The sequence below is a fragment of the Mastacembelus armatus genome, chromosome 18 (assembly GCF_900324485.2).
Source record: "Mastacembelus armatus chromosome 18, fMasArm1.2, whole genome shotgun sequence".
Lineage (NCBI taxonomy): Eukaryota > Metazoa > Chordata > Actinopteri > Synbranchiformes > Mastacembelidae > Mastacembelus > Mastacembelus armatus.
Window position 1 is genome coordinate 4367299 of NC_046650.1, and position 20382 is coordinate 4387680.

At 39.2% G+C, this 20382-nt stretch overlaps 3 protein-coding genes and 1 non-coding gene across 4 annotated transcripts in view; all 4 read right to left on the reverse strand.

The window, feature by feature from the left end:
* LOC113122302 (nectin-4-like) overlaps positions 1-20382 on the reverse strand; it is a 192898-nt gene that overhangs the window by 53885 nt on the left and 118631 nt on the right. The window lies entirely within an intron of this gene.
* trnar-ucu (transfer RNA arginine (anticodon UCU)) lies at positions 2371-2444 on the reverse strand. The gene has a single exon. It is a non-coding gene; the product is annotated as a tRNA-Arg (tRNA).
* Positions 3308-11980, reverse strand: il13ra1 (interleukin 13 receptor, alpha 1). The gene is made up of 11 exons (XM_026293640.2): positions 11734-11980; positions 10297-10436; positions 9657-9780; positions 9415-9514; positions 7259-7434; positions 6796-6923; positions 6074-6197; positions 5891-5987; positions 5700-5781; positions 5218-5328; positions 3308-3568 (listed from the first exon to the last, which is right to left on the reverse strand). Exons 1-10 carry the CDS (start codon positions 11819-11821, stop codon positions 5233-5235), a joined length of 1155 nt encoding a protein of 384 aa, XP_026149425.1. The 5' UTR covers positions 11822-11980; the 3' UTR covers positions 3308-3568; positions 5218-5232.
* Positions 12959-19265, reverse strand: LOC113122330 (interleukin-13 receptor subunit alpha-1-like). Its single transcript, XM_026293605.2, has 10 exons — positions 18830-19265; positions 17435-17568; positions 16540-16705; positions 16333-16432; positions 15575-15756; positions 15290-15420; positions 14869-15019; positions 14666-14765; positions 14228-14312; positions 12959-14140 (listed from the first exon to the last, which is right to left on the reverse strand). Exons 1-10 carry the CDS (start codon positions 18897-18899, stop codon positions 14039-14041), a joined length of 1221 nt encoding a protein of 406 aa, XP_026149390.1. The 5' UTR covers positions 18900-19265; the 3' UTR covers positions 12959-14038.

The window sequence follows — 20382 nt, forward strand, 5'->3', positions numbered from 1 at the left end:
GCCAGCAGCGAGGGCTCAGCGCACTTCCGCTCACCATCTTCAAAATAAAATCCAATTCAATGAAAAACTGTTCCTCGTTCTTAGAGATTAGTGAGAAAAAAATCAATAAATAATAATAATATTATATACTCGAATAACGCATTTAATAATTACATTTGATATTTGTTTTCTTAATTGATTAATAGAGCCTATATTTATTAGTTTCATTAACATATAGTCCTATTTGGTACATTTACTAAAACACCGTACATAAGTTAAATTTTGAAGTATTTGTAGCTTCAACTTCACTATAACTGCAGTTATTTTGCAGAATCAGATTAGATGCAGTAAAATCATAGCAGGAAATTCACAAGCTACCCAGCAGCACGTAAATACTTCAAATTTGAGATAAATAACTAAGGTAGTTAACATTACCTCCAGCTTCACCAGCTGCAAATTAAAAAGATCAACACAATGCATCAATAGTTATAATCTAATAATGAACATTAATGTGAAATGTGAGCACTTTTTGTACTCTGGTAGGCTATTTCGAGTAAATAGCTGCTAATACTTTTGCAAGTAAAATGTTGCATGCAGACTTTTAGTTGTAACTTAGTATTTTTACATTGTGATATTTCTACTTTTACTTTAGGATCTAAATCCTATTTTTTGTGAAAGTAACAACTATCTGACCTATTCAGAGACGTTTGGAGACATTAATGAATTTAGAATATACTGTACATACATGTACCTAAATCAGCCAAGGAAATAAAATAAAATAAAATAAAATAAAGGCTGCCCTAATTTGACCACCCTCTACTTCCCGTGTTAATCTCTCTGACTTGACGTCTTCTCTCATTAGCAGCGCATTCCTCTCTCCCTCTCTCTCCCTCTCTCTCTCTCTCTGTCTCACGTCAGCAGCACTACAGCACTGCCCCCTTTTTTCTCTCCCTCTAGAGAGGCCAGCACCGGCAAAAATACATTATAAAATAAATAAATAACGCAGGTTAGAGAGACATAATCATTTTGACACATTTGCAGTAGCTGCCTCTGCTTGGATTCTGCTGTCCACAATGTTCCGTTAGGACATTAAGTCATTTAGGTAGGGCTGCCTCAACTCACCTCTGCAGCTACCTGACTTTATGAACTATACAAAAATCAACACTGCACTCATCTCAATAAGCATCTGCAGTAATATAATGCTGATACTGTACAGTACTTCATGGTAATGTCATGTCACATTAAGAAGAAGGAGCGCATCATCATCTTGTATGTCAGAGGAGTTACTGTGTACTGTGATTTCAGATGATGAGGTAAGAAACAAAGAATCTTATGTTTGATGCAATAAAGCAGTGATGTCGGACAGCCAGAACATGAATAAACACACCATGTCCTCATTCCTGTCACATAATGTAGGCTACAGATTTTGGGGATGGATCCCCGTGATGCTGTAGCAGTCACAGCTCAGCAGCTCTCCACAGTCTCCACGGTGAGCCGGCTCGTCCCGTCTCACACCGGAGGAGGCTTAAAACGATGCTGGAGCGCCCCCGCGCGTCCTGCCTGTGATCAGAGCACAACTGGGGCAAGAATCCCAAAATATCTCTCTCTCTCACACACACACACACACACACACACACACAGCAGGCATTGGCGGGATCCAGATGTAATCCTTATTGATATATACAGCCACCTTTTTTCTTGGGAGGGGATGTAAACACTTGGGATCAGTAATAGAATAAATATTTAATGTATTATGAATAATAGGTGCATGCTTGGTTGTGTAAAAATATAATGTACAGCCTAAATGTTTTATTATATGATATAGTATTTATATATATTTGGTGGTACTTGTAAATGTAAGAATGGCCAGATGTTACTCAATAAATGTTTTTGTGCATATAATGTGCATTGTTTTAAAAGTACATCGCCTGTTTAAAAGTTCATTACATGTTTCTCCGGTTGAGATGTCAAATATATATTTTTGCCAAGTGTGTTCAAAAGACACAGGGCAAAGAAGCCGCTGTGAAAGACACAGGGATGTAAGGATAATGCGAAGCAAAATAAAGCCATAAAAATAAAGGGAAAATATTGGAAATGAAGTATTGCATATTCCCGGTAAGACAAGGCATCATCAGTCGTGAAAAATCAGATTAATCATGTAGTTTAAGTGTGAGCTAGCTCAGGAGTTTTCATCACTATTTGATTTTATTTAGAAGAAAGCAAAATTTTCAAAGTGTGTGTATTAGTGAAGCGCTGGAGTGGTGCTTGAAAGTCCAGCAGAGTCCTGTGGTGATCGACTATTACAGAACAATCATCCGCAACCGAAACATAATTTGTGCATCCAGGTGGTAAAAACAACCGGCGGCCTACCGTGCGGCATACAGAGTGACTCATCTCTGCCGGGACTCGAACCCGGAGCCTCTGGATTAGAAGTCCAGCGCGCTATTCCATTGCGCCACAGAGACTGCGCCAGGAATAAGTGGGCCTGGCACGATTTACATACATCACATCCTCTCCCAACGCTGTTCTCCGCATCCCTGCAGCATCAGGACCAGTCTGAGCCGACATGTTGGCTCTGCCGGAGCCCTCCACCAGAGGGCGCTGCTGCTACACGCCACGGTATGAAGATGCGTCAGGTTCGCTACAGCACAGCAGGAAGCTCGGAGCTCGAGTTAAAAAAATAAAAGTCTCTACAAAGCACCATGGGACCGAAACTTTGCTTTTGAAAATTCTCCAAAAGGACTTTTGTTTTTGTGAAGAATGCTTAACGCAGGTCGCTTAAATAACCTCAGCAGAGCCAAAATGGTGCTTGTCGGAGCTTTGCATCGCCGGGTGTCACACACAATGTTCGCCTCTATTTATGAGGGTGGGCTGTGTATCAGTGAGTGGACAGATTTTGAAGAAAAACGAATTAGACCGTGGCCGTGAAGATGAATTAGTGCAGCGTGTGGTATAGTAACAAACAGAAACAACAGCTATAGATAATCTGTTACGATGAGTTTTACTTTCTGCAGACATTGGGCTCAGCGTTTTCTTTCACATGTAGCTCCATGGAAGTCCGATATGAAAAATGCATTGGCTGAAGATTGCATTGAGATACATATAGGCTGCAGTATGTGGTCCAACGACTTTTCGCCCCTGATATTTAATGTGTCCATGGATGGATCAGCAACCGGGCACAGGCACAAGCTGCCAAAAGGCCAGAAGAGCCATAGACTAAAGATCCGTGAAAGGTCTGTGAACCTTGAAAAGTCATTCAAGTAGATGCAAATATACAAAACACACTAATCAATTATAGGCAAATAAACAGACACAAATGAAGTAAAAATACGTGCAAAATGACTATAATATATGAAAAAACAAAGAGATAAAAAATTATGTAAAACAAAAACAACACAAAAGTAAAAGCACGTGTGAAAATACTACAAAAATATGTACAACAGGAAAAGACAAACTATTACAAAGAGAGAACAATTTAAAAAACTGACGTGAGTCAGTTGTCTCTGAAGCTCAGCCACAAAAACCAAATTTTCTCCGCTCAGTTGAAGTTAGCCTTCCAAAGAAATGCCTGTTTTCTGGATAATTCACTCTATTTAAAACAAAGGAGAACTACAACTTACTTTCAGTAACAATGTATCATTTCCTTTGAATTTCAAATGCAGAAAAAACTACTCGTCTTTGTGTTCTTAAGACCTAACTTATACTTTTGATTCTCTTCATCACTGATGTTCAGAAATACATGAACTGATTAAAACTGGGTTGCTTAAGACCTGAATTTAGATAATATCAGTAAAGCCCAGATGTCAAAAGTTATCTGCATGGTGATTTGTGTGTCTGCATTCAGACTCTTTAGAATATTGAGGACTCATTCTACCTATTAGACCACTGTAATCCTGTATTCAGGATGTGGTCCAGTGTTTCAGGAGAAAGGAAAAGGTCTAAAAGCTTAGCACCCTGCTAAATTAGTACTTGATAAACTCAAGTTGTTGACCCTAGTTACACATTTACTATGTAGACTTTAGAGCGGGATCTATCTTAAGAGTCAATCTTGAGATAGCAAATAAGCACCTTTTCCACAATGACAAACACTTCCTTTAAGTCAATAAATGCCTGCAAAGTAATGCTTAAAAACAGGTACTTTTTTTTTTTTAAAAGAAAGGTAAAACAAATGCTTTACTTGTGTGCAGAATTTGCATTTTCAAATATTTACAAAAACAAACAAAAACAGTCTAAGGACCTTTAAACTGACTGATAGGTGAACCCAGCATAAGCCAGTCTAAACACATAATGAAACATTCAAAGCGGAAACCTCTTCAAACCACACAGTGTTGATAGAGCAGCATGATGACGTATTACATTCATTTTTCGTAAGGTAATGGCCACAGCAGATAGGAACTTCTATCTAAGTTTAAGCTGTTGGAGCACATCATCAGAGGCACCGACCCATCGGTTCAGATATGGGGATTACGCTTTGGTGAAGATCAAGACTCAGGAAGTCTAAGCCTTTACAGATCACATAAATTCAAACATCAAGTCCACCAGAGAAAACCTGTTTAGTCTATATTAATACACTATACTGTATTATGATGCCTTATCTGTAGCCAAAATACATAAATATGTATGTTTTAAATTGTGTCTATCCTGTATTGTTGTATTATTTTTAACCTGCAAATCAAAACTCACACACACAGCCCAAGGAAAACCTACATCTAAAGACAGCCCTTAGAATTTGCAGGTACCCAAAATAAGCAGTGCACGTCCATTTAAATGACCAAGGACATTCATTTGAAGACAATATGCATATTTTAGACAGAGAAGATAGGTAGTTTGAGATAGGGCTCAGTGCATCTATACATGTTCAAGTGGAAAAACCCTCCTTTAACAGGGGTGGGGGGCTCAGACATAACCAGTCTTTGATCTACTTGCTGTCTTTTTTTATCTGCTCCCACGAAGTTAAAGAACACGCCACATGTCCTTCATCGTGGACATACTATAAGACTATAAGTGGCAGACTATAGGTGGGCCACCCAATAGGATCTGTCCGAGCAACGAAACAATGGTTATGCAGATGATTCTAGCCATCTGAAACTGTAATTTAATTGCACTTGCCTGCAAAACCCTAACCCCCAATGCTAAAACTGGTAATGGTGAAAGAGTTCTGTCTCCAAATTATGTATTGTTGAGTCAGTTCAACAAGCTAATAGAAGACGTTCAGGTGCTTCACATAAAAGTCACCACCACTGCAGATGTGTGTCAGCAGTTTGGTTTGTTGATTAGGGTATCTGTCACCAGAGTGATTTTGCAGTTCTCTTCTTCCTCTACCGGGATGTAGAGATTGTAAGCAGTGTTCTGAGGAAAAAAAGAGAAAAGAATGAACACTTTGTTTGCTGTTCAAAGCAAAGTGTAAAGATCAGGGGCCGTTATGACTATTTCTTCGTTAGATGCTTCTTCTTCTTCTTGTGAGGAAGCAGGCAGCCAAACTACAGGAGCTAAGTGCACCAAGGACAAAACCACAATGTGTCATTTGAACCCTTTCCCCCAGACAGTACTTAATCTACTGTCTGTAAGCTAATCTTCCAGACATAATAATCATATTAACCTCTTTATCTGTCAGGGTAATAAGGTAAATTAGTATACAGATACTTCCCAAAATGCTGTACGGTTCCTCTAATAATTTAAGAAGAAAATCAGGGAGTAAAAAAAAAACAAAAAAAGGTCACCTTAGTGTTGTTGTTGTTGTTGGAAATATCGCTAAGGAGGTCCCGAGGTTGAGGTACTTTGGGGAAGATATTTTCTTTATTGCTGCGAAGGAATAAGGAAAATAATTTAACATCATGATGAGTTTGACATCAGATTCAAAGAAGAAAAAGACTACAATCCATAAGAGCATGAAGATGGAGATGTTACATACTTCCTGCAACACACAAACATCAGGACTGCCAGTACAGAAAACGTCAGTGGGATGATAATGGCAAGATACACCAGCACATTAGGATCCGTTTCTGCGTCTGCAGGCAAAAACATCAACAATATGAGCAGTGAGTTATACAGCTACAGTGTTTTATGTTTAAGTTGCAGACAGAGACGACAATACCAAACATCTTCTCGTCACTCCATGGCGTCGCCCCGTTGTGATGTTCTGCCATAATAGCCATGCGGTACGGACAGTGAGGGACCAAGTCCAATTGAAGAGACGTTTCTTTATTTATAGTTTTTTGCTGTAAGACATTAAAGACATCATTTTAATATTGAGAGATCATTGGTCAGACTGCTTCAGCCCTATAATGATATGGCAGTGTGAATTTCAGGGGCTTGGGAAACATGATAATAATTAATTCTGAGAAACAGTAATTTCTGTGCACAGTTTAGTGCAAATTTATCATGTAGATGCTGAGATGTTTCATGGGAAAGTGGATGCTCTGACCAGCTGCTGGGAGTGCGGGAAAGGTCATGAGGTCAGTAAAGTCTGGAGGGCTCATCCACTGAGGGACCACTTATGTGTTTACCAAAGTTTATGACCAGTCATACAAAAGTCGAGCTATTTAAACATCAATGCACCAACAGTAAGAAGAAACAAGCAGACTGGAAACTATTTAAAAATATTCTAAACAAATTACTAAAAATTCATCCAAGTGGTTTTCAGACTCAAATATTTCAATGTGAAGGGCTGAGCAGTCATTCAGTTTTATAATTACGCATTCAGGTGTTTAAAATTCAAATAATCACGTCCATTAAGTTCTTCCATAACAAAATAAACAGGACAGAGGATGAATTTAAGAGACAGACAAAAACATTCTCTGCTGTTACATCTCTTACCGTTTCTTTACCACACTCAGTGTATTTAATTTTGAACATCCACTCATTAGTTACATCAGGGGGAATCCAGGTAATGTTGAATTTATCCCCACTTTTAGTGACTGTCCAGTTAAGAGGAGGTGGTCTCACTGTATGGAGAGAGATGGTGCAGAGAAATAGTAACCTTTAGTCAGTCATATCTAATCATAGAACACTGTAAAGCAAAACACACACATTTTTCTCAATCTCCAAACAACTTCAGTGTAGAGTTTGCTAAAGATGCAAGCTTTGTGTCTAGTACACATTACACAAGTATATTTACACAGTCACACAGCTAAAATATTTCCAAGAAAAGCAGACAGCAATTTCTCATTTACCCGTAAAAAAAAACTAAATGGGGAAGAGCAACATATTTCAACAGAATGTTTCCTTCCTAGGAGTCTTGACCAATTTAGCAGTAGACAGTGCTTTTGCTGCAAGCTACCTTTTAGAAAATGTTTCTTGAAGGTGTTCTTGACAGATGAATTCTTCAGCGTTGCATTGAAAGAGATGAAGATTTCTTCTGCGTACTTCACCTGCAGATTACAACCAGTCCTCATGTCTTCAGTGAAACTGTATGATGGGCACTCTTCTAATTGGGCTTCTTTATACTGGAGTCTCCTTGGAAAGTCAGAGAATAAGTGATTTACTTTCATGCTTCATGAATAAAACAATGACTAACTACAATAAATGCATTTCTAAATATTCAGACACTCCTTGTGATGGACTGGTGACCTGTCCAGGGTGTAGCCCTGCCTTTCACCCAAAGAGAGCTGGGACAGGCTCCAGCAGATCCCTGTGACCCTGGTCAGGAATAAGCGAGTATAGAAAATGGATGGATGGATGGATACTCAGACACCATCTTGTTTGTTTAGTCCATGTGCTGACCAAACCACCTAAAAGCTAGAGAAATTTGGTTATATAACTATATCTTGGCAGGATGAAGGGACTTTCTGCATACTCCTCTGTTCCCTAGTTAGCCCCATGTTGAAAAGACTCCTGACATTACTGCAGTCAGGGAAGAAATAAAACCACATACTGTAGATACGCCAAAACTGCTTCTTTGGTTTACAGCGACATTACATTAGCTATAAGGGTATGTTACACTAGCAATGTCTCAAATTACAAGGAGAAAACAGAGTGCACATGGTTACTCATATAATCTAAAAAGAATGATTGCCTGAATCTGATCTTTAGGGAGTGTTATAGAGAGGTTCAGTGCATTGTTTAGCTGTCTGCTCTATAAATGTGCTGCTTTGGTTTACTGTCACTGCTTTCATTGTGTCGTTTTCAGGAACACAAGGTTCTATGTTTTAATGACAAAAACTCTTTGATACAACCTGCTGCTGATTGAGCAACTGAAGAGTCAGAAAATACCCTCATGAGTGGGTGGAGACCACGGCAGAGACCAAACCCATCACTAAATAAGAATTTCAGCCTCATAACATAGCCAAAAACATAACTTCATATAAACACTGATCTTGTTTTCATAACTACTGGATGTGTAAACAAACTGATAAAACCATCAACTTAAAAGATCGATGTTGTATTCACAGTTACTGGTGACCTGTCCAGGGTGGACCCCTGCCTTTCACCCAAAGAGAGCTGGGATAGGCTCCAGCAGATCTCTGTGACCCTTATTAGTAATAAGCGGGTATAAATAATGGATGGATGTATTTACAGCTTTTTTCTGCTGCCCTTAAATGGTCAAAAATCTTAAGATTTTACAAGTAACTGTTTTAATGGGGCAAAATGTTCATGATGTAGATTCATGATATTCACAAGCACAACTGGAATAAAAATTACAAAAACAAAAGGAATTTCCCAGATTCATTCCCTTCCCAATATTTGCTCTGAGCAGCTTTTCCTTGAAAACAGAAAATTGAAACTAGTTTCCTTAAAGCCTTTTCTCAGATCAAATGTGCTATTGTGTGGCTTTCTGTCACCCACCGGTGTGGGCTGGACACTATAATCATGCGTCTGGTTTCACTTCAGTGCAGGTGACTCAGCCTGTGCTAATTTTGACACAGCAATAAGGTGGCCAGAAAGTTCTGGTATGTATTTGCTCAACTAAAATATAATGAAAATGTTCAGTATTATACAGGAGTACACTGTGCACAACATTTTCTGACCAACTTGTCATAAAACAAAAGATTATGTGCATTTTAGCAATTTGATACTGAACTTCAAGTTCATGTTTTCCAGCTGTGATTCAGCTGTGTGTTTCCAGCTGTTTTCTGGTTTATTTAGGTTTAGTTTACTTGCCTGGAGATAACAGTCCTTCTTCCATATTTAACAACTTCCCAAAGATACCCAACAGCTGTCCGAACTCAGACATCTGTCGAAGGCCTGACCTGATAAAAGGCTGAGCTAATAAAGAAAAATTTTAGCCTTAATTGAACACCAGCTCATTACTTCCACTTTTTATGATGAAATGAAAGTTAACCATTGCGTGCCAGGAAATGTTGCAATATTGTGTCGCAGCAAGTTACTGATTGCTCTGTGACAACTTTGAATGTACAGCTCTGCTTCAGTGTGTCTAGTTGTTGTGTAAGTTCAAAACAGTTATGGGAAAAAAAAAAAAAAAACAGAAACACATACCAATAGAAAAAACGGAGAACTGGACCACGACTTGCTGGGACCCAGGAGCAGTAGCTTTGTTCAGAAGAACGGACATAGCACTGCAAATCTGTCACCAAAACTGGGAGCAACAGGGGCAGATAGACATCTTTATCAATCCAGTCCATATATGGTTCAAAAAGCCGACATCCACATTTTGTCATCTACTCAAAAAAAGCATTCAGACTTTAAGAGCATAACTGGGTCCTATTAAGAGTAAGTACCTGGGTAGGTGAACTTCAGGACAGCTGGCTCGCTATGAGTGTTGTTACAGAGAGTTCTAACAGACAAAGTCAGATTTCCTCCTTCCATCACTACATCATGCTTCCACGTAGATTCTGACTGATTCTGGATCAAACAACGGAGAAAAAAAACATACTGAGTGAATAATCAAACCATCATCAGGAGAATTCATACTGAAATGTAAACTCAATTAAAAGTAGTTTAATCAAATAAAGTAGTTTAAATATGCTTTATACTGGCCATTAACACTTAAATACTGCTTACAGGTTAAGATATTAGCAATAACAAAACTAAATGTTGACATATAAAATGGCATTACAGTATGTATAATAAGTAATTTTCCCAGCAAATATTTTTTTATATATTTCCATTACATTTCTATTTCACAACAGTACATTGAGAATTTTTTGCTTACACAGAATTAGACATTTAAAGTGTTATACATGAACACCCTTCAGTTAAGGCATTTCTAAGGCATAAAGCTGTGTTACAGGTGCTACAGTAATCCATGAATCCATAATGAACACCCACAATAAAGAATTGTAATTATAAAGCCTTTCGAGAAGAGAACTTTTAAACAGAATTACATTTTAGCAGTCAAAGTAATACTTGAATACTTACGTCTTCAGTTATGCCATCTCTGTCACAGGTTTCTGAAACCACCTGATATGTGCAGTTTGTCACTGGTGGTGCCCAGGACAAGTGAAGTTGAAAATCACTATTCCAGTGATAGGATATATTCTGTGGCGGTAAGATCTGGCCTTAGTGGGAGAAAGAGAAAAGATCGACATGTTAGAACACATAGTGTGTATATTTACAAAGCTTCTTGGTCTGTGAATAGCTCATATTTATCCCTTTAGTTCCATTGGCTTAACACAAATAATGGAATAGGTATTTGACTGTGATTATAGTACTGCAGTGTGGTTATTTGTACATCTGGAGGCAGCAGCCCAGCTTTAAAGAAATGTCTCACCCACCAGACAATCTCTACACAAGGTGACAAAACGCACACAAAGATCAACCCTACCCTGCCAGTGACGAGACAGAAAAGATAACTTTTCCACGTCGCCTTATAAAGTTACAGACCATTGTTTTGTTGTTAGCGATACCTTTGGGTCACAGTTCTCTACATCATTTTTTTCCCCATTGACTTATCCATCATTTGATCCTGGCCTGTATCATATTTAGGTAATGCTTTATTTAAGTTTTCAGTTAACTTCCTGGAACATTGCCTGGTAATTTCCTTAACACCAAGAAAGCTGCATTTAATTTGGTAATATACACAAAATGAAGACACTGGAGTTGTAGCACCTGCTTACAGATTGTTTAGTTTTAAAGAAAGAACAGATTACAGATTAGTCATGTGAAGATGTCGTTTTGCGCAACAGCGTTTGTTACAAAGACAAACAGCTAATTTTGATTTTTCATGACGTTTAACTGTCAGAAACAAAGCCCCTGGGCACTAACATGTAAAAGACCCCTGTGTCTCCTACATTTGTCGGAGCAGCTATGTGTATTTTTGTAATTGTTATTTGTCTCTATCTAGTTTTGCGTCTGCGTTTTGAGATTTTTTTGGTCATCACTTAGCAGTGTTGGGTGTTGTTTTCACACTTTTTAGTCACTGAGCGTCTGTTTTTACTTTGCGTTTTGTTGCTGTTCACAGTCCCGTCCCAGTTCTCCTCTAGGCAGCCCCCGGACTATTTGGGCCAGCGGGCCTGGTGTGGGCAGGGCTGATCAGTGACCCACCTATGCTTAGCCTACCTGTAGCTCTCAGACCTTTAAAGTAAAGGGATTATGTGTGGAAAACTTTTCGTCTTTCTGAGAAATGTAGGAACAGTAATTAACTAAAAGCCAAACATGTTTGTATAAGGCTATATCCTGGCACTGACACAGTCTAGTCGCTGTCTGGACACGACACATTTCTCCCAGATTGACGTCACGTCACGTCAGTGCTGGGAAACGCAGGCACGTAAATGACAGAAAACTGAAAATGTTGATCCAGCAGCCAGGTAATAACAACACGGCAGGAAAATAGACCGGTGTATCTGGTCTCCTTACCTGTTTCCACCAGGTGACAGAGGCAGGGTAAGAGGAACAAGACTAAACTCTGATCCGCTCTACTCATCCTTAACTTTATTTCCCACATTCGGTGCTGAGATGAGGAAAGGTTTTCGGGAGAAAATCGTCGCGCCTGTCCCGCTGAGCGGTTTACGAAAAGGACACTGAGGTCTGCCTTCCTGGTTTGCTTTCGTTTCCAAAGTCTTGAGAAGTAAAGTACGCAAAGTGCTGGAGGCAGGATCAGGGCGGAGTGCTTCCCCTTTTTCTTTTTTTGGCGCAATGACTAGAGGGGCCGCACGCGGAGACACGTAGGGTATGATCACGTGGAGGCTTTTTAAGGATAACATAGTATTTTCTTGAATCTCTTATAACACTAAATAAGGGGAAACATAGACAGCTTTAGTGTTTTCGAGCATTACAGACACAGGAACTGTAATAATATCCTAACTCAAAGAGCAGCACGAGGCCGATAGTTACATTTATAAAGGGTACCTGGTTCCCAGCAGTGGGAGAAGTACTTAAGTACGGTTTACTTAAGTAAAAGTACAAATACCACAGTGTAAATACTCTCTTAAATGTAAAATACTTACATTCAAAATGTTACTGAAGTAAAATTACAGACTTAAAGTACCAAAAAATAGAAGTACTCATGCTGATTGAGGTATTTTCCTAACCATGTATGTAATATTATTGCATAATGTGTAAATCAGTTTAACAGTGGTGTTAGGTGATTGTTTAGGGTTAGGTTCAGGGTTACTATATAAAGGTGTTCACTTTAACAACTTTATATAGTGTTGGGCAGAGTATGAATTACCCACAGGGATCAAGAGGTCTTACCTTCACTTACATTTATACATCAGACACACATTTGTTTCATTTATCTGAATGAAGTCACTGTTAGATAAATGCAGGACAGTAAAACAGACAGTATTTCCCTCTGAGATGTAGTAGATTCAAAATATAAAGTATCATAAAATGGATAAAGGCATACTTAAGTCGAGCACATCAAAATTGGACTTAAGTATAGCACTTAGATACTTATAGAACTTTTTATCCCTGTGCTTGTGGATCTTTTGCAAGGACTTTGATAGAAACATGAGTGTTCTGTGTAACAATAAAACACGAAGATATGACATATTTTTAAAACATTGCATCCAAGATAATCACACAAATCTGATAACAAAGTTCAAGAAACCAACCACCGCCAGAAAAGAAGAAACAGCTGTCAAGTTTAAATAAGTTAGAGCATATTTTACTAAAGGATTTTAATAGACATTTCAGAATAACTCTGGTACAACACCTACTTCCATCCAAATTATGCAAGATGTTTGCTGTATAGGGGCTTTAGGTCAAAGGTCATCAGTGTGTTCCAGGAAACTTCATGTTTATCAGTTCAATTGCTGAATGACAACCAAACATAGTTTCTTTTAACATGCACTACAGATGGCTTAACGGACGGAGGAAATAAAGTCACAGGGAAGGATTACTTTCTCATTACACTCTACATAAGGTTTGTTTTAATTATTTATAAGAGTCTTCTTTGTTTTGTTTTTTTTTTTTTTTCTTTAGCTGTGATCAACAGATTTCCAGCGCTAACACAGAACTGGCCCTGTATTATCTCACATTACTTGCCCCCTCAGTTCTTTAAAGACAGCATTTGGATCCATTCCCACTGCTTCCCACCAGTTAGTTTATTGCTTCCTGCCCATTGTCTAGCTGCCGTAATCCCATGCATACAGGCATTGGTTTGTCATTTCTACAAACAATTCTCAAGCTGTGCCAAGACAGCAGTCTCTTTCTTCTTTGCACTCGTCCTACTTTTATTTCATCGTGAATTCTTTGGTTTGGACAGCAGATATCCAGGAATACACCAGTTCCCCTTACTGGTAAGGTAATGCCCAGTTGAGTCCCACTTATAGTCCTCCACTCTCTCCGACCATCCTCATCTTCCTCCTTTGTGCTCAGTATGAGGATATCATCAGAGTGCAGCCATGAAAGCCTTTCTTGTACTGCTTGCATTTCAGGGTCCGTAGGTGGGCAGCTTTTATACGGGATCTTTAAAGATACAGTGCATTTCCTTATAATGCCTCTGACACATTCAGCAGCCAGTATCTTCACTACCTTCACAGAGAAAATTAGCAGCAGCTGAAAATCTTGTTTTTTTTGCCATCCTGTACTGGCGAGGTTCTCATCTGGCCACACTGAGATTCAGAAGAGGTCAGTGAAATAAAGCTTTTCTGGTGTTCTTTACTTTGTAAAGTCTCCTTATCAGTCCAGCTGCACTGCAGGCTTTGCTGTGTACATGTCAGGAGTTTTGCAGGAGGACAGTGTTTTCCTTCACAACGGTAATGTTGCAGGACTCGAACTTCTCTGGCACTGGTGTGTACAGACTTCCTGCTGCTGTGGTCTGTAAAGACACAGAGTCAGAATGAGTGTTTCTGGGCCAGAGACAGCAGGTGAGTAAAAACATTTTAATTTTTTTCCTAAGATATACCTTAAGATCCTTGTTTCCATTCATCATCATTTCCTTGAATATTGCTGAAGGGTCTGGTATGATGGGGCAAAAAATTGCACTGTGCCTACAGTTAGACATCACAACAGGCAGACATGTCATAGACAGGAAGGAACAACTAGCACACAATATTTCCACCACCAAAATATAGCATCTGTCAGGGCTTATTTATCTCCTCACATAGCTGTTACTGTCATAGTCAAGTTATGCAAAGGTGGAAATGGCTTAACTTTTGGTAAAAGATATCTACTTCCTATGACTTCGAAGATCTCAAATGCTGTTCCACAAAGTCATGTTTACATCAACCCTTTTGCAATATGTTACAAAATCTGTTAGAAGGCAATATGGACAGACAGATGAAATTCTGACTCGACATATGACTACATATGCATATACTGTAGCTCTGCTCCCAAAACATACCTCCTGAAGCAGTAGCAAGACAGAATGAAACAGACAGACAAAATGAGAGGGATGACAATAGCAGTCACCACCATTGTCGCGTCAGGTGGCTTATTGGTACCTGTGAAGAACAACCAACAAGCGTGCGTCAGCTTTTCAAGACAGTTTCCACACTTTGGGAAATCTAGTCTTTCTAGTCTGAGTAAACTCAGTTGGGTGGTTACCATAAGTCACCACTTCACTCAAGGTGCTGGTTAAGTGCGGACAGTATTTAGTCGTGCTGACACTGGAATTAAACCGGTAAAGGCAACGGTCATTGTAGGGCACTCTTGTCACATTCGGCTCCCCCACCTCTATAATAGTGTTCTCGCACCCCTAAAAACAAACATACAAACAACAGTGTTTCACTCTTTCTAGTACAGACATACTACATGCAGTATCGTGCCATTGATGAAATAAAGATGTAGCCACCTGAAGTAAAATGTTGAACTGTAAGCAAAAACATTTGTAGAAATTCATTTGCACTGCTAAAACAAGCCTCATGTTCCCATTTGAGACCAACTCAGACTAAATGCTTAAATGTGAAAATCATATCAGTGCTGTTATGTAAATGAGGGAAGATGGTGTCTGCAGGACTAAACCTACCTTGGGCACACTGCATTCTTCGAAACAAAACTTGTATCTCCACGTACAAGAGCTTTGAAAATTTGGTGGTATCCAGTTAAGGTAGAGGTAATCTCCCTCTTGTGTGATGCTCAGCTTCGGTGAAGATATGACTGTGGAGACAGTAAAAGAATCAAAACTATTTCCAATATTTCACTCAGCAGCATGAAGATTCAATTACTGGTAATAAAGTATTTTAACTGCATATGTTTTATGTTTACATTTGGAATTTTATCAAAAGGAAAAACTATTAGAGGTAACACCAACCAAACTCAGGTTTAAAGGTGGTCCATCCAAGTGTAGTATTCATTAAAATGCAAAGGTTGAGGTAACGAGATTGACTGTTCTGGTGAACATATAACATATAACAGCCATTCCTCATTCCACTGCTGTAAGGCTGGTCACACATTTTTACATCTTTTACAGGTTCGTCAGAAACGCCACAGATACTGTAATGACAAAATAGGCAGGTGATGAAAGAAGAGAAGCGACACATATCACACCAGACGGAACTGATTTTGTTCTCTCTATCGACTTTGTCCTACGTGTTCTGCGAACAGCTGCAGTTCCTTCTGTCGCCACTAGATGTTCTCATATGTTTAATGATAAATGATTGCAATCTACAACATCCCCAGCTGTGAAGGAAGCATCCACATGTAGATTTTCACAGGTGAGCACTCTGCAGCTGATATTCCGCTAATAAACTCCTGTTTCCTGACATTATGTGTTGACTTAATGCATTTCTTTCTGCACAAAGGCAACAAAAACTGGAAACAAAACCTTAATACAAGGATGAAAACATTATAGTTTGAACCATTATAATGAGCTGCTCTTACACTTGATGACGGTGCATTTCATTTGTCTTACCTTCCAAGTTAAATGTGCACAAATTTTGAATGATAATATCCCAGCACCCTGTGATTATGTAGCTATACAGAATTTCAACAAGCACCATTAAAATTTTTCTGCACGACTGCAGAGGCATGCCGTGTCTCCTTTATTCTGGCCGTTGCTGTGATTCTCACCTGTAGGACAACACTGAGCTGACAGATTGATCTGCTGTGATCCAGGAACAGTTGACACCGGCTGAGTCAAGTAAGCATTCAAAGTCTTTCACCCCAATGTCTGCACAGTACAAAAACCCAGCTGTCAGATACTCATTGGGCAACATTCATGCATGACTTTCAAGCATCATCACTGGGTTCTCTTCACTTCAGCCTCCTAGGTCTTACCTCCTGTTGCTGGTTTATCAATGGTTATGGGCACAGATATGCTGCCATCCCAACCACCACAGGATTCATTGCTAATGGCACGAATGTTGTAAGTGCACTGAGTAGACTGCAGACCTTCTGAGAGACAACGGACTGTGAAAAAGCTGTTTGGCAATTGTCTCCGAGTCTGAAAAAAAAAACAACAACATGGGCTTTAATGATGATTATGCTAACTCATGCCACTCAATCTGACTCTTAAAGCTTGAATTCCAGATGGTTTCTTTGAATATATCACCATGATTTTTCAAAACAGTTCCTACTCAGGAAATTTCTGAAAATCTCTATCTATAATGCACACGAAACATGAAAAGTTCAGTTTGAGAGACTAGTGACACAGAAAAAAGGACTGGAATCCAAGATATCCAGCCTTTTAGGTCCCCAAACCCTGGATCCTGCTCTTCCTCTAATCCAACTTCATAGCACCTTTTATTTCAGCCCACTGTCTGCTACTTGCACCCTATCTGTGAAACTTCAAACCTGGTAGTCTTGATTGACCAGTCTTGATTGCATCACTATGATATCATCTGAGTTATTTTTCTGTTAAACTTAAGAGTATTCACTCCAGAGCCATGTTTACCAGCTGAGTAGTACTCTGACGCATACATTTAACTTAATGTGTGATATCAGAGTGCCCCTTTAAGTGAAACAACGAGCTGCTTGGAATCAGTCTAAAACAATTTATTTTTTACTGGTTGACAGTAATGTCATTTAGCACAGTACATGTGATCTGTAGCTAATGGCCTAAATCAGTCTACCAGTAAAGTGGAGCTAATTCTTCTTCTCTGATATTAAAATGCACAGGGGCAGTCGAACCCAGGAGACCCACTTTCACTAAGTTTATTATTATATGCAGTACCTTTTCCAGTTGGATTTCGAATAGGATTTTACATTTGCTGGGCAAACCATGAGGCTTCTGCCAGGTCCAGGTCACGTTCACAGTAAACGGATCGATCCATTTATATGACAGCCTTGTCGGTGGAGGAAAGGTTTCTGTAGGACGAGCATTTATAAAGGAGAAATTACTCACATTTGAAATCAAATGTAAACTCAGTGAGCTTAGGAACATACAGATTTTCCTATCTGGCCATTTTAACATTTCTGTATCAAAAGAATATTAATAAAATAAAATAAATAAAAATGCTGTTCCTATGCAAAGCATCTAGTTATGTAAGGGTTTCACATGGATAGAGGAGGACAGTAGGAATTTACAGGAAATGTTGATATAGGAGACGAATTTGCATGATGAAACCTTTTTTAGTCTGTTTTTTGACAATTAAGGAAAAGTATCTTGATATTTTTCAAATGTAGCACAAATATTTACTCTCTGTATATGATAGGGCTAATAGATGTTTATTCTTATTTATCTTTTTTTATACTATCAGTAATATTTTTGGGCTATTCCATAAAGAGGCCTTAGTCACTGCAAAAATATTTGTTTCCTGGAAAATTCAGGTCTCTTGTAAATCCACTTTCACTAATTATAGACGCAATTCTCAGCTGAACATGTTCCATTATAGTTTTTTTTATAAACTCTTTCATTTATTACAGGGGAAAGGCCTGATTTTGCAAATTTTGATTGCTCCCCGGCCGTAACTGCAAAATAGAGGCGCAACCAAAACCGAACGAGGGTCTAATCGTTATTCGTTGGTAGAAAAGCATTAAAATTACATCTTTAATCAAAACTCGACAGGGAGTCGAGTTGTGACCAATGCCTTGGTTTATCTGGATAGGCCTCTGAAATAGTGTTAGACGACTCATTTTTTGACATTACATCAGTCTATACTCTTCTCTCCGCGGTGTTCACAGGTAGCCTACATGTATATATGTCTCTCTCTCTCTCTCTCTATATATATATATAATATATATATATATATATATATATATAATATATAATATATATATATAATACTGACATGCGTAATCTATGAACTGCGCCGAAAGCCAAAGAGAAAATAAACAGAGAATAATGACATGAGAATGACAAGTCAGAGTTGGCTGATAATTAAAATGTTAGAAAAGCGCGGGTTATAAAACTAGGGGCTCCTGTCTGACTTGCTCTGTGCTGACAACTTAACTGAGCTCATTATTATTTTGACAGATCCTAGCAACAAAGAGGGAGGACGAAGAAAAACGAAAAAAATGCCCAGAGGTGTTTATCACAGCCTAACTTTGAAGTGACGACCCGCCTGCCCATGCCCATAATAATCATTTTTATTACGAGGCGAATACCGTGGAGTAAGGGAGTGTTTACCTGCGTTACAAGGAAAAACCAGTGTCACAGCAGTCCAAGTTAAAGTAAACAAATCCAGAGTACGTCTCATGTTGTCCTCAAGCGTCTTGAGCGCGTATTTCGTCCAAAGCGCGTATTTCGTCCAAAGCGCGTCAGTTACCTAGACCCCCGAATAAAAACGCGTCAGTGCCACAAGGACGCAGTCGACCGAATGTGGAGGATCAGAGTTGATAAAAAGTTAGTCAATAAAAAGGCCCAGGAAGGTGAAGGCAGCAGTGAAGTCCGCACACCTTGATACAGGAAAAGCACCTGATTACTGTGCGACGTGAGCGCCGGGAACAGCGGGGTGGAGCCGGTGAGTGAGGGGGAGGATTGACGCGGTGACAGCACGGGAACGGCAGGAAAATCAGGAGAGACGCACAGGCTCGTCACGCATTAAACACTCAGTGTTAAAGTCAACTTAAACTGTCCGTGTGGCTCTCCTAATGAGGGCAGTTCACGCATGCGCTCGGTGTTAAATGAGATATCATAAACCACAGGCGTCCATTCAGTCCGCCAGGAAGTCGTCCGGCTCTAAATGACTCTGCGAATCATTAAGCTGATTATGTGTATGGTAATGGATTCACGCAGAAACAAACAACAGAGAGTGGACAAACTTATGGTAAAAGGCCGAGGAGAGGCCAGGAAAAACCTCCAGATAGTCAACACAACAACAAAGTCAACAAAAAAACCCCATCAGATTCTCCATTTCCCATGATGCAAATCATTAACACCTTTCACCACTACACCCTACCTGCCCTCTTCATACCCAGGCTTTGTGCTTTGTCCTCCTCTCACCTTCTCTGTGCTGTCAACCAAACAGCAAACTTAACATCCAGTCACAGAATCTATAACCTGCTGAGCCTTATGAATTGATCCAAATCAATTTCTAACATTATTCTAATGGAATATTAGGTTGACCTCACTTTCTCATCTGAACCTGCTTGTTTTCTTTGAAAAAACAATAGACAGATATTGTGTAACACAGTTACACCTTTATGTCTATTGTGAACATATAACTGAGTTTTCCTTCATTTGTGAATGAAGAAGAATAATTGCAGTGCTGTATAATACTGCACACTGCTCCATAGCACGGACACTAAAATAATAAAGTGCATCAGTTACCTGGGGAGTGCACAGCTAAGTCAGCTAACGTTGGTTGGAGCTGTAACACACACTTTCTAAGGCACAGTAATAACAACCCAATGTTCACACACAGAACAGGCAGCAGCTGAATTTAAAATCCACAGTAACCTTCATCTTCTACACTGTTTCTACCTCCTTGTCAGATTATAAAACATGTTCACAAAATGAACATGTTCACAAAATCTGACATTCATTAATAATAGGCCTAAAATTGCTGTTTGCTTAACTGTATGCTGTTTCAGACACCACACAGCTTTGTGGCAGTGGTTTGTGTTTGGCCTTCTTTCTGATTCAACATGACAATACAAAGCCAAACCCACAAGGAAATACTTTTCCCAGTTTGGTGTGGAAGAACTTACTGGTGCGCACAGAGCTCTGACCTCAAACTC

Bases quoted from the DNA above. Each gene is read 5' to 3' on its own strand.
- LOC113122330 (XM_026293605.2), bottom strand. From the start codon at position 18,899: ATGAGACGTACTCTGGATTTGTTTACTTTAACTTGGACTGCTGTGACA. The intron at 15,421-15,574 runs GTTGGTGTTACC...CTGTCTCCACAG, and splicing joins CACCTTTAAACCTGAGTTTG to TCATATCTTCACCGAAGCTG. The intron at 14,766-14,868 runs GTAACCACCCAA...TGTTCTTCACAG, and splicing joins GAGTGAAGTGGTGACTTATG to GTACCAATAAGCCACCTGAC.
- il13ra1 (XM_026293640.2), bottom strand. From the start codon at position 11,821: ATGTGGGAAATAAAGTTAAGGATGAGTAGAGCGGATCAGAGTTTAGTC. The intron at 5,782-5,890 runs GTATGTAACATC...ATTCCTTCGCAG, and splicing joins ATGTTTGTGTGTTGCAGGAA to CAATAAAGAAAATATCTTCC. The intron at 5,329-5,699 runs GTGACCTTTTTT...TTTTTTCCTCAG, and splicing joins ACAACAACAACAACACTAAG to AACACTGCTTACAATCTCTA.